This window comes from Cygnus olor, chromosome 5 (genome assembly GCF_009769625.2).
Source record: "Cygnus olor isolate bCygOlo1 chromosome 5, bCygOlo1.pri.v2, whole genome shotgun sequence".
In the NCBI taxonomy this organism is placed as follows: Eukaryota; Metazoa; Chordata; class Aves; order Anseriformes; family Anatidae; genus Cygnus; species Cygnus olor.
In genome coordinates, this window is record NC_049173.1 from 36455039 (window position 1) to 36469737 (window position 14699).

A 14699-nucleotide genomic window follows, 5' to 3' on the forward strand; every position below is an offset into this window, starting at 1 on the left:
ACAGCTTCATAACAGCAGCCATCAGCAAAGCCATTGCATCTGGAACATGCAAGCAGCAGAGGCAGGCATTGGCAGCTTTGTGCAAGGAATACAGAACTTTTTCCTCAAAGTTCCACTCTACAGGAAGCACTTGCACACTTTCACAGGAAAGATTTGAAGACGGGAGCTTTGAAATCCATTACTCCTTAAATCTGATAGCTATTCCACCTACATGTGGTAGGAGTTTTTAAACATTCAGCATGATGCAATAGTTTCAGAGCAGTTCTAGATAGTAAAGCAGATTTTGAAGGGAATGCTTTGGCTTGTTTTTTCCTCCTTCTGCCTCCTGTCCCTACAGAGAAAGGAAGCGTATCTTTCCAAGAGCAGATGAACTTTCCAGTACGTAGCTGGCTATTTCAACTGTAAATCAAATTTTAACCACAGGCATGTTAAGACTTCCCTGTATTGTTTCATGCCATCTATGAACTCAAGAACAAATTTATCAGTTTACATTTGCTTCACAATTGGAAGTTCACTTTTAAATAAGTTAATAGCTCCCTACTTTCCACAAACCTAGGATAAATTCTTTAAGGAAGACTCCCATTAAGCCAATCAAAAATGCATTTGTCAAATTCTCAGTTTGGACATTTACTGCTGAAACTAATATTAATCTTCATTTTCCAGGATTTGCTTAAGTGGAGAAGATTATTTATGCAATTACTGTCATCTTCTACTAAAAATCACTTAGGTTTCAAAAGGAAAAATACATGGAAAACTATTTTTCTGGTAGTTCATACTAAATAACCTTTTAAAATTAAAAAAAGATTTTGTTACAGTAAGACAAGAATCACCACTCTTGACTGGCTTCACACACACCAGATGTTAGATGCTCTTCTTGCAGCTGGCTCAAAGTTCACAAGTGACATGTCGCAGCCCCCTGTCTCGTAGAGCGTAGAACTGAACTTACCTATTAAAGAAAAGGTCAAGAACAGGTCAAAATTTCATGGCGTTTAATCCCACTAGCAGTATGTTTCTACACATTAGCTTACTAGAGATCAATTTAGATATTTAAATTTATATCAATGTCAGAATATAAAATGTGGTAACACATGAATGTGTCACCAGTACAGACAAGATGTTAGCTACTCAGCCTTTTTTCACACAATTTTACATGACATATACACAGTAAACTGCAATAGTTGAATTCAACTAAGAGTTCATATTTACAAGATGTCACCGTTAATGCATAAGAAATGCAATGTAAGCTCCTCCTCTCCACCCCTCCTTAGAGGAGAAACAGAAAAACAACTTGCCGTGATCACTGCCTTCACCCCACCCCCCACCCCCACCCCAGGAGAACAATCAGTGAATCAGCATTTAGGAATCATGGCATTTAACTGCAGCAGAGATTCCTCAAGTGTCCAAATTAAAATTCTTTTGAGGTACATGTCTATTCGGAAAGAAACACAAAGGGAGGAAAAAAGTGACCAGGCATGCTTCATTAGTTATACCTCTAGAAAAATATTTAAAAAAAAGGAATGACAGGCAGAGATTTATTCTGAAAACCAGAAGCAAACACTTTAGTGTAAGATCAGAAGACTGTGAACTAACTACAGAGATAAACCATTATGGCTAATGGAGTTCCAGAAACTGTAAGTTTCCTAAAGTCATTAAAAGCTTTTTGAAGGAACCACATCAAGTCTACTCCTAAATATACAATTAACAAAGAAGTACCCTGTGATTATAACTCAAACCTTACTCACAATATGATGTTTTTACAGTGCCCTTCTCTCCACAACAGTCTGATCATAGAGATAAGCACTGCAATTTCCCCTGAAGGTCAGTTTAATATATTCCAGCTCCGAATGCAGGAAGCTGATTCTGAAGTTGTAATCACCTCATACGTGGTGCCCTGCCAACTTCTCCATCTCTTCCAGCTCAAAAGCCTTCTTCACTCAACTCACAATGCAGAGTGTGCAATATTTTAAGAACTGCTTACACAACACAAAAAAAGAAATCCCACTGCGGAGCATCTGAAGCGAAAACCATGTACATCTCTCAGCTGCATGTCCTGCAGCCCTTTCCCTTGCTGATACGGGGTAATATGTAGTCCTAGGAGAAATACCTAACAAGCTAGGAGCTTCCAATCTTTCCACTGTCTGTAAGAACAAAACCTGCTTCTGTTCAGTGTTGTTTTCTTTATAAAAAAGAAAAAACACTGCTTCCTACTCCAGATTCTCTTCAGATCCACAGACAATTAAGTTCCATATATAGGTGAAACTAGGGAAAAATACTGGCGTATCGAAAACACCTGCACATTTTTTTTTCCCTCAGAGGGGGCACTGTAGACCAGCTAGACACATACTGCAGCTGTGCTCAGAAAGAAAAGCAGAAAGAAAAGACCCTTCTGACCCGAGAGCTACCCAGTTCAGCAGTCATGTACAGAACGCAGTAACACAACAGCTCTCCCCCAGTATTTAGTTACATCTGCTACAGATATCTGTGAGGAAACAAAGTAGAAAATTCATCTGTTAGGGTATTTGGGGGCTTTCTATCTTTGACTTTGAAGTATCCTTTGGTTTTTACAGTTGATACTGAAGTTCTACAATTAATCTAGTAGAATACATTAGGAACCTTCCTCCCCACAACTAAAAGCCTCAAAAATACAGGAGGTTTTCTAAATTGTATCACTTAAAAAAACAACCAAACAAAAAACATTCAACAGCAAACAAAGACTTTAGATAATACACTTCAGATTCTAGTCAGGACAAAAGTTATACATAAACTATGAGGGAAAAGTCCCTAAAAAAACAATCGTGTCTGGGTTACTTTACATTCTTCATGTTCCTGCACTACTGAATTGAGAGCCTGGAAATTAAATTGATTTCTATAATAATGAAGTGCTGGTCACAGAAACTAGACTGTATTAGTTACAAGACAGAACTTCCCATTCTCTTGAGCTGAGATACTACATCAGGTATATTAGTATCAAAAGAAGTTTACTGAACTCATGCACATCAAAGGCTTGAGAAAGGCTTCAAAACTTGGAAAGTTTAGCATAAAAAAAAAATCCACATCAGGAAGTATCTATAGTTCCCTCAGACCCAATTCATTTAGTCTATCAAAGTTTACTGCATTTATGTTGCTGATACAAACACTGCAGGGCTGTGGTAGGATAAAACAAAACCGGTTAATAGAGATGTAGCAGATGATTCCAGACAGACAAACAACTCAGTTCTGATAGCTTGCATTACAAACTACAAAACGGACTCAGGTTTGGCCAGACTTGCAATTCACCCCTCTACTAAAACAGACGTCCTAATGAAAGTTGTCTCACTGTCACGGAAAGTGTGGCTCCTCAATAAAACAAAGTTGCCCCCCACCTTTTTTAAAATCAAAAGACACTCCAGAAAAACTGAACTCACCCAAAGCAGATGAGATCACAGAACTACTCAGTGGTGCTGAGGAAGCAAGCCCTACCAAGCCATAAGGTGTAACAGCAGACTGTGACTGAACTCCAAGTCCCATCAGTGGAATAGCTATCATGTTGTGAGGTAACAGCAGTTTCCTCACAGCAATCTCAAACTCTTCTGAGGGATCCCAATGCTCACAAAGTTCACCATGCATGGATATACCAGCATTTGTTAGTCACCCTAGTGATTTCTCTCCCACAGCATTCTCTGAAATATTTTTGATAGCATCACACTGATGCAGCTTGAAGTTCTCTTTTTCTAAGGACTGTAGTTTTATCAAGCTGTGAACAGAGGCAGACAAAGTCATATTTTACAAATAAAGAAATACAGCCAAGGTTTGTACACTAAACTGAAGTGCTTGTAACTTTTCACCCCCCTTGAAAGGAGAGCTGTAAATTCTTCCCAGCCGAAGCCACCCAAACAATGTTCTGCTTGGAGCACGTTACAAAACTAACAAACCCCAGTCACTGACACTCAGGCACACAACCCCGAAATACACGTTCATTTTGACATGAGGTGAAGAAGAGGTGAATGCACTTCCTTTGAAGCAAGCTTGCTTGTTTCAAAGGACAAAGGTGTCTCACCTCTGAGTCGACAGACAACCACATAACAGTTCACACACTGCACAGACTGACGTTCCCACAGTTACAGGACTCACTGAAAGCAACAGGCTGGTGAGCGTATGGACAAAGATGAAACCTGGAAGACTTAAGTGGCTCAGCATCTGCCTGAAGTGGTAGTCTGTTTGTTTTCAACATGTTTCCTGGTTTTCCAGCTAATAAATACTGCTGTTTCAAACCTCTCAAACAACTTCTGAATGTTGCTAACAGTATTTGCACATGTTGAAGTCTACATCAGAATCATTAAAATATTGTAATAAATAGCATGCAAATGTTTTTTAAATCCTATTCCTGACGACCAACAAAGCCATCAGAATTTGATTGCTCTGTAGCATGCAAGGAAGTAACAATTTCAGTACTGCAGTTGAAGGTAAATTTTGACCTTTGAAACTTACGAGTTCTCAGTTTGGACATTTTTATTCTATATGAAGTTTGTTAAAAGGGTAGTTTGTCTATTATGCACAACTCCACAAACTACAACAGGGATATTTTCAACAGCAGCAATGGGAAATGAGTTTTTGCCTTCTACTCATACCTTTGAAAATATTCCCCCATCCATCCCAAATAAATTAAGTCTACTTAATTATAGAATCAGTTTCTCAATACTTTTAAACTGTTTCAATCAAATAATTGATCAGCATACATATGTATTGTTAGAGGCAGCATGGGAAGCTTTGATCCTCAACAAGACCATCCAACTGCCTTTATAAACTCAAATACTTCAGTAAATCTGAGGTACTATCACCTGCATGTGTGTGATACAACCAGAAGAGCCAAACATCACAGTGCAATTCTAGAGTTCTAGATGATTAGATCTCTAATTACAGAAGCAATATACCCAGCAAAGAAAAAGAGAAGACCTAAGAATAATACCTAATAAAATAAGACCTAAGAGAAATAACCTGTTATTTCATCCCAGTTTCAAAAACTGAGCACCTGTTCTAGTAGTTCAGTACTTGGATTACAAAGTACTTCACAAACTCTAACTGCCTTCACTGCAAGGACTCAGAAAATCCCACCCACCACCTGCATGCCTCAAGACTTGGATATTTGTATTGCCACTCTATGCGCTGAAGACTGTCATTTAAGTCATTTTATACATTTTGTTGTGTACTGTACTCATATTACATTAATCATGCCTATAATCATCACATTTCATCTAACACCTTTCCTTTCTGTCCCACATTCCTCTTACAGTCCACTTTATATTCACTGCTCCACATCAAGCTTTCTTCTCCACTCTTTCTAGTTCCTTCCACTCATGAAGCAACAGCATAATTTGGAAAAAATCTTTCTACTTCAAACCTAGAAGACTAAAAACAGTGCCTCAAAGCATCTTTCCTCACTCAGCACAATACTCAGCAACTTTTAAAGAATGTACAGTCACTACCAGACTGAGTATAACCCAGTAAGGTTCATCCTCCCTAAAATAAACCAAGAGAATCAAATTACAAGACATTCATCTTTAAAACAAAACAGAAATGTATGTCTTGAGATGCAGCTTTACATCAGCACATAAATGGAAAAATGTAGAAGCAGATACTGCATTTGTGGAAAAAAGCAGCTGTGTTTACATGACCTGTCTTCCAGATGAGCTGTAATAAAATAAGTTATTGTACGTGTTATAGAGAGATGTATTTCCTCATTTACTGTATTTGGCACTTATATTTCCAGTTGCTGCAAATCACATTTGTTTTCCATCTCCTTTCCCAGCCTCCATTTTCAATATTTTTCTGCCCTGGACAGTTCCAATGATTTCCAGTGGAAAAAGAAATTGGTCCTATTGTCTGCATTGCTTTGATTAGCATCAACATATAATTTAAAAAACAGAACAACTCCCCACCCCCCACCTTCCTGCTACCCAACCATACATACAAACTCTTTAAAGAGAAGTAACAGGGTCATCATTGTGAGCTAACTTGGTACAACAGAGAAAAAACAATAGTCTGTAGACTTGAGGGAAATAGAGCAGTAGTTTTATTTCACCCCTGATTAAGGATAAAAGCCATGTACCAGCTATAAAGAAAGATAACCTCCCTCCTTGGCAATCCTGAGGGAAGAACTCAGCATGTGAAAATTTGCCCCATTTTGTCAGCTACTCTGCCCTAATGAAAGCATCCATCACACAAAACATACATTTTGAGGACATTAGTCCATAGTACTGAATTTTTAAAGCCTATTGTAGAAACTGAAGTATTTGATTTTTCTAAAACAAAACCAAATCTTGGCTACAAAAGCTGCCTTCACTCAGTGAAGGTTTCTAAAGAGATGCTTAGAGCTCCAAAACAAGAATAAATTCCTAATACACATCAGATTTTAACCGAGCAGACCCTGCCAGTTTTGTGCCTTACAATGACAATATGCTGCCCTATAATACAGTGCACACAAGATTTCAGAAAAATTCAGCTATGCAGGTTTCCAACAATGCCACTGCACTCTATTCCGAGTGGCTTTCCTGAGGGCCTAAATACAACGGTGAATTTCTTAGAGAATTCACTTCAATTTTCACTAAAACATAGTAAGATAAGCACTTAAATAATTCAGACTGAAGAACCAGATTGCACACTGAATTTTTAACTCTATAAAACTTCATCATATTTTGGATAACATGAACCATATCCTTCAAATACAACATTGGCAGCTTTAAGAGCAAGTCTTAACATTAACTTTGAACAGATATAACCAGTATCGCTGAATTTCAGTTGTATTACAATGAATCTTTCATACAACCAGTGTCTCCAAATCTAATGAAGAAACTTGCAGTTTTATGTAGTAAGCTTTCATAGTTCAAAAACGCACACTAAGCCTTGATTTTTTTTTTATCTAGAAGCACTACAACCACAGAATCTGAAACAAAAAACCTGACTATCAGATAAGTAGGTTGTGTGCATTTGCCACATCTGTAGCTAAATTCTATAACGTCTCAGAGGACTTCAGGGTTGTCTTTGCTTATATTAAAATTCTGTACCTCCTAGCTACAATATAAAAGAAGAATGACAACTTGCAAACCAAACTCTTGTTTAAAGGGGTAACAGCCTTGAAACACTTGAAATCTTCCCCATTAAAGATGACGGCAAATCAATTATCTTTTAGTATCGGGTTACAGTAAGGTTACAGAACAATCGTTTCTCATCAGTTTTGTGATCTAACCTTCCCTTTTATGTTATCACAACTGACAGCTGTTGAAAGTACTGCCACTAGTGATCATCAGCTATAAAGATGGCCAATATAGCAATCTGAACAGGAATTCCCTATTAATGCTGAAGTCATAATCAATTCAGGCTACTTACAGGTAAATGCAAAGATTCCTGCCAGGAATTTTCCATATCGGCCCCTGCATCAGCATGTGTCTGATCAGTCACTAACCATAGCCACCTGAACCTCCCTCTCCCTAGCCATTTTATTAACTGCAGAGAAGCTAATAAACAGTTAAGAATATTACATAAAATGGACCATGAAGAATTAAGGGGCACTATAAGGCTCCATGAAACGATAGCATTTGATACAAGAAAGTCCAGATTTTCTTCCCACCTCAGTCTCCGAGTTTAAGGTGCACATCCCTCCTTGACATGGCAATTTCTTGTCTGAAGAACAACTAGGCAAGACTCATTTAAAAAAATGGAAAATTAATGATTCCTAGCTACCGCAACGAGCATCCTTTCAGTAACCAGAAGTTGGTATGACTCTGCCCAACTATCAGTGATAATGCAGGAAAACTTATGTATTACACATTATACTGTTCAAATCATGAGAGATCTCACAGCATCGCTACTTGTGCATCCTTAGAATGGTTCCCGTCATGCATTTGTTAAAGTGCCTGGAGATTATGATAGGCAAGGAGTTTGTGAGCAATGCTGCCTTCTATGAAGCACACCTACAGGATTCAGAAACAAAGCTAAGGTTAACTTTTTCCCCACGTTATTACCGAGATAGCTGCCGTATTAAAAACTTCCATGTCACCAAGGTTACATAAGGCCTGCATACCAAGTCCATCGTGCAAACTGCTACCGCCTACAGCAGATGCAGTGGCATGTGATGCTTCTAAGTGGACACTCCCATTTCTCACCAGCAAGGAGGTGCTAGCGCTGAGCACAGCTGCCTGGGAGGGGGGGCGGGACTGCCCTTTGGCCTGCGAGGAGGGCTGCTGGCCTTGCTGACCATCTTGAAGGCTACGAGAGAACACGGATGGGGGAGACATTACCGGGAAGGAAAGAGAAATAGCTGGAAGTGAAGAAAAACAAGTCTTTTTTAATTTTGAAGAGGAAAAGTTAAAAGTATAGCATTGAGTAGCCATTTATCAGGGTTAAGATAACCCACGAATCCCGTACAACACATTTGGACACAAGTTACACCAGTAGCTACAGAGACGCGGTTCCTTTTCTGCTTCTTGGAAGTGTTATTGATCTTTGTACTTAAGGGTGAGCTGGGGAGATGTTATTCTTACAAGTCTTAGTTTGTGGGTGCAAAAGCAAGCTGCCAGTGGTTGGCCTAACTGCAGGCCAAGATCTCACCTCTACACACAAGTGGCTATTCCCGTCATCTCTCAATACCTGGGTCCTTTTTGCTCATTGAGGTGTGACTGCATCAACTGTTGTGTTTGTTGTTTGTGTCAGAACACCACCTTTCTTGCTACCAGACAATGGCGCAGACCTCATGGATAACCACAGCTAAACCAGGAGATCCAGATTTATATTTGTTTATATTTAAGTATTTAGAATATGCATACCAATTTATTAATTGGCAAGAATTTTAGGTCTATTTTAAAGTTATTTTGGCAGTACCAGCCTGACAGCAGCTTTATTACTCAGTACACCTACTACAAAGAAATTCTTCTATACCCAGACTCATACCTACACCAAACAAACAGGGTTTAAAATTCAACTTGTTCTTCACAGAAATGTGTAAGCTTACAGACAGAAATAGACAATGCCTGAAAATGTTAATCCTCTACATAACCTTCACACAGGAAAACTATTTTATAAACCCATTTAACGAAGTTAAAAAAAAACAAACACAAAAACTATTTAACTGCTTAATATTAAACATGGGGAAAGTCCCTGAATGCAAATGTTATATATATGAAATATATATATGCTTTGCAAGATTAATGTTTTTATTATCCTCCATTTTCTACATTTAAAGAAGTTACATCAGTCATTAGCTGGAGGACACTTGATCAGATTAAGAAAACCTTTTATAAAAGAAGATAAAGAAACGTTAACAATTTATAGAAAATGTATTAGACTACTCCCTTTTGAAATACCGTCTTTACCACCAATTGCTTTTAACATGTCCCTGATTACGGTGTGATGTCACAGTTAGAAAGGAAGCCTAAAAAGCAAGACTTTGCTCGGTTCAGGGGGTGTACCTGCCAGGAGAAGAAAAGGCTCCGGGCAGATCTCACAGCAGCCTTTCAGTACTCAAAGAGGGGCTTAAAAAAAAAAGACGGAGAGCAACTCTTTTTTTTTTTTTTTTAACATGGGCAGTGTAAAAGCATGTAATAGCAATATGACAAGGGGGAACAGTTTTAGACTAAAAGAAACAAGATTCAGATCAGATGTTAGGAGGAAGTTCTTTACTCAGAGTGGTGAGGCACTGGAGCAGGTTGCCCAGAGAAGCTGTGGATGCCCCATCCCAGGGAGCGTTCAAAGCCAGGCTGGGTGGGGCTCTGGGCAACCTGGTCTGGTGGGAGGTGTCCCTGCCCATGGCAGGGGTGGGGGGTGTAAAATTGGGTGATCTTTAAGGTTCCTTTCAACTCAAACCATTCTGTGATTCTATGATCTGATGTTCTAGAAATTATTATGAGCAAGTACATCTACTTTTCAGTTCTTTTGTTAGAGCATCACTGCAAAACAAGAAAATAATTATAAGAATAGGTGTTAAGAAAAGCTCATGCAAAATAAAGCAGACATGCACACAGCTGATGAGGTAAAAGTTGCAAGTTATTATCATCATAACATATCTGAATCTGAAGCTTAATTCAGTGCTTCAGTGCTGTAGACAAGGCTCCAAGTGAACTACATGGTAACAGAAGCCCTAAGGAAGCTCACAGACTTGCCAACCTTCATTGTCTCCCTTAAGCATTATCAGCAACACCAAAACAATGCTAACCAATACTTCCTCCCATTAAATAGTAGCTAAGTACCAAAAGGTATGTAAGTTGTCCTTTCAGTGGTTATCCATAGCTGTCACATTAAAAACAAGGCAAAACATTGGCATTAAGATGGCATAAATATGCAGAGAGACATTCTCTGCCTAATTAAAGTTATTTTTAAAATAAAATTTTACTTGATACAGCCACTTAAGTTCTCTTAGCAGACACACATGCATACACCATTAACTACACAGGATGCGAATCCATACATACATTTGAAGTGGCCACAACACTATTGATGTTTAGGGTAATTGGTTGTTTTGTTTCTGCTGTTTTTGTTTGCTTAAGTAACTAGACAAGGTACATATCTAATTTAGCACCGAACCATCAGAATTTACCAGAACAGGTTTTATTTAAGTGTCCATCATTGTCAATCACGATGGCATTATATACCTATGTCTCTTTTACTAAAAAGACTCTCCTTCCACAGAGGAAGCATTTGCAGTAACAGGGGAGGAAAAAATATCAGATGCAAATCAGTCTCTAAGGGGCCATCTCCATGACACCCAATTTGACGCCAGGAGCTAGGAGATTAGATGATCAAAGTTTTGCTGGCAGTAATGAAGGAAGAAATAATCAGGGCAACTATAGGTTAGTAAACCTAATACCGTTAGAAGTTTAATACAGGAAGTCATGTGGTTAGCAATAGCAGCTCACCACTAAGGTATATGCCAGTAAAGTTGTTGTAGTATTTTGAAAGGATTTGGGGTTAAAAATTCTGTGTGCATTTTCCTTCTTCCAGCAACACAAGATTCCCACTGAGTTACCCATATAAAGGAAATTTTTTTTCAGATTGCTCATCTACAAGTCACAACTGTAAAAAAAAAAATGCAAGTTTCCAGATACATTTCACAGCTTGCAGGTCAAATAGAACACGTCAAATCTGAAAGCACTTCAGTGTCTGGTCGGCCTAAGACAATTTGGTCTGGTCTATGCCACAGGACAGTCATTTGGTATCACAAACAACACTTTGCACAAAAAGCAACCTCTCTCAGTAGTAGATTCTGGACATATGTTTAAGTATTTTTGATAAACGTGCATCTCTATGCCAGACAGCCAAAGCACAGTTTCTTTATTTAGAAAAAAAGAGCAAATGTAGATAACTGGAATATGCATAGCAGAAACACAAGGCTAGAATATTTGTTTTGCTTTTTCACCAAGTATCTTGTCTGAATAAGAAGTTTTTGTCAAAGTCATTTTTCTCACGGTCTCACACCGACATCCACCTCAAGGATGGGAGCCTCAATGACTGTGCTACCACGCAGACAGGAGGCAGCTCTAAAGCCCAGTTTAAAGCCAAATCCTTTACTTGCTTTCTACCTGTCTAGGAGAAAAAAAACTTGCTGTCTTCTTGCTAATGTACAGTTCTGTAGCTCACATTAGTCTGCATAGCCTCTCATTTGACCAACATACAAAGCTGTAACACCCTCCTCTTAAAGAGAGACAAAACAAGTAAAGTGTATCAAGAGAAAGAGAATGCAAGAGAACAGAAGTGATCTAATAAGAAGTCCAAAAATCCCTCACTATGAAGTAATTCACAAGTGTTGAACAAGCTACATTCAGCAAGACTAGAAGCTTAACTAATTTATCTGAAATTACATGATTAACTTCCACCACACTCTGCACTTGCCAGCAAAAACACATTTAGCTCAACACTTGATGTGGAAGAAGCCAAGCCTTTATTTATCAGATTTTAGGAACCATTCTTGCAAACCTCTTGCCCGAGGAAAATCTAAAAACGTGTCTTTGACTATAACAGTTGTGTCATGAAGACACCAAAATTCCTCCCCATCCTCTATTTTAAAGTATTTCCTTCTATCTGAAGAGTTTCTATAGCTTCTTCCAGTTAGGAAAATTACACAAATATTCCTCAAACATAAAAGCAGACTGCTCCTATTGTTAAAAGTTAGTTCAGCATTCAAAGTAGCATTATTAAGAACATACAGCATATACATGATAAATATGCAGGAATAACCTTAAGAATTACTCTCATATGTATGGCTAAATGCTTCTTTCCTCTACAGGCAACATTCTGCTTGCCAGATTCTCCAGCATCTAGGCAACCCCAGGACTGCAAGACTTAGAAAGCAAGTTTGAAAACAGCTTGAGGTTGCCGTTTCTACTGCTCAAGCTCACAGGCTGAACAAAGAGCTGCTGTGGGTAACATACCAGTGGGCTCAGTATCATTACCAAATGGGCCAGTGAAGGTTATGGACTCCCAAGATGTATGTGTACACTACGTTGTAAGCATCGCAGCAGCATGCAGCGCCACACAACTAGATTTAATACTGAGCAATACTGTGCATTCTCTAACAAAGGCATTGGTATTTATTATTTTTCTTTTTTGGGAAAAAGTTGCAGGATGTTCACATAATGGTATGCATTTATTTTAAATTTGGAGGCTTTACATATACAATTTAGTTCTTTGTTGTTGTTTATTATTTATCTTCATTGAAGTGCTTATCTCTCACTATCTATATACATGAAAAGTGATGCTAGTCCCTAAGGCTTACTCTCTTAAACGAAAGAAAAGCAAAATGAAGAGCGGTAAATAATCTTTTCTTTTTTTTTTTTTTGCCTTGCTTGAAAGCTTCTAATGCTTCTGATAAAAACATGGAGTTTGTTAGCATTAGTTCACTTTGTTATTTATCTGAAATCAACTATGACATGTTAGAGACTGGCTATCCTGATCATTTTGAAAATAGTGCCACATATACATGCACAATTCAACAGCCCACAGTGACATGCAGTGACAGCTCAAGGAGGTTATGGCAGGGAAGGAAGTAAAAAGTGCTTTTCTGGCAACACTGGTGGGTGTGAGGAGAAGTGGTCTGCTGCATGCATGCTAAATATGGTGGAACATTTAGATACCCTACCTGAGGGGTGATCCGATGAGCAATGTAGGAGGGGTAGGGTTACTCCCTGCATTGTGCCGGCGTCGTACTGCCTGACGCCTAAATGTGCTGCGTTCACGGCGAAATGTGACAGTCTCCTCGCTGGCTTGTGCTGCTGCATCAAGACAGACTTTAGGTCAAAGAAGAACCCATCCTAGTTATGTACAAAGTAACTTAAGACTCCTTTCTCCCCACTGACCCTCCCCAAGTTAAAGAACTGACTTGCAACAAGAAAAGTAGCTTATGCACCCACTGTTCAAATAAAGTGCCTGAAGACAGGATCACCAAACAACTGTTAGTAAAAATTTGGTGGGTGCATGCATGTAGGGTTCTGTAAAATACAGCTAGCTGTTTTGTTTTTCCCAAACCCAAACAACCAGATTTCAAAAAAGTCTGATATCCCAAGTCTGTTCTATTTACACAGGGCAGGAAGAGAGACTGATCTCACCATTTCCTTCGTTTAACACAATTAAAGGAGAAACTTAAAGGACAACCTAGTAATGTTGTCTATTACCCCTCGCTACAAAATTCTCATCTCAGTTTTATCACTTCTGCCAAACAGGAAGGGCTGAGGTTTACTTTATCACATCTCTTCAGGGGACAATTTGACAAAACGGTGGTCGTCCCCCCAAAAGCATGAAGAGATGTGTTGTTCCTTTTACAGCAGTCACACTACAGTTTGGAGGAGCAGGTGTGTAAGAATGAGCAAGAGTATCTTCCATTTAAGGACTGGTGGGTTTGTTTTTCCAACACCTCTGCCCAAAAAAAAAAAAAAAGATTTGGTCCAGCAGTAAAGTTACACTATAAAAACAAGAGGTTTTATGTATGCAAGGGAGTAATTTTTTGTTTGTTTTGGCAAATACACACACACACACCCCCGACCCGCTTAGGATCGTTAAATTTCAGGCTAAACAGGATTATCTTCGCAATTCTGGATTTGGACTGCTTCACAGTGTGCCTACAATCTCAAAGTCTTCCTCCTGAACCAAGAAAGCTAATGCTCTGCATTCGAGTTGGTTAGTAGAGAGCTCAGAGGGACGGGTCACAAAGGTTTTGGCAGGCAACTGGAGGAGGAAAACAACCTCACATGAACTGAATTCCAAGGGAAAATTAAAGTCTTTAAGAGGAAAATCATAACTTGGTAGACAAAAAGCCTGTTACTAGACTTAGGAAAAACAATGATTATGTCAGGCCAAAACAAAAAGAAAAAACACAGGGAACAAAGAACTTTTTGTGGAAGGGGACCAGAAAAATCACAGGCAGACTATTCCATGTCCTCTTAAGCACACTTCAAGTTACAATATATACCTGTCATTAAACTTCCAAAATTTACTAGTAAAGAATCTAACACTAGTCTACAGGGAATAGCAACCTATTACTGCTATGTACTACTGCCACAGCTCAAGCAATAAAGACTGCATGGAGTAAGAGTTTGCTCCTATCCACAAACCACAGGTTATCAATTGAATATTGCATATGAAACTTCAATCTGTAATTTGCTTTAAAAGCAAAGAAGCTACATGAAAAGATTACCTTAAGACCAGTATTAAAGTTACAAGTGTTTCATTACCAAAACATC

At 38.7% G+C, this 14699-nt stretch overlaps 1 protein-coding gene across 11 annotated transcripts in view; it reads right to left on the reverse strand.

The window, feature by feature from the left end:
* Nucleotides 1–14699, reverse strand: part of PCNX1 (pecanex 1) — a 90391-nt gene that overhangs the window by 40373 nt on the left and 35319 nt on the right. For 6 of the 11 annotated variants that reach the window (XR_005820463.1, XM_040559444.1, XM_040559450.1 and 3 more), the window contains 3 exons: nt 13103–13235; nt 8057–8241; nt 856–946 (listed from right to left, as the gene is read on the reverse strand). Coding sequence is in view for 10 of the 11 variants with exons in the window: in XM_040559444.1 (XP_040415378.1) it covers nt 856–946; nt 8057–8241; nt 13103–13235 (409 nt within the window). In the remaining variant the exon portion in view is untranslated. The remainder of the gene's footprint in view (nt 1–855; nt 947–8056; nt 8242–13102; nt 13236–14699) is intronic. The other 5 variants (XM_040559447.1, XM_040559448.1, XM_040559446.1 and 2 more) reach the window with 3 other exon arrangements.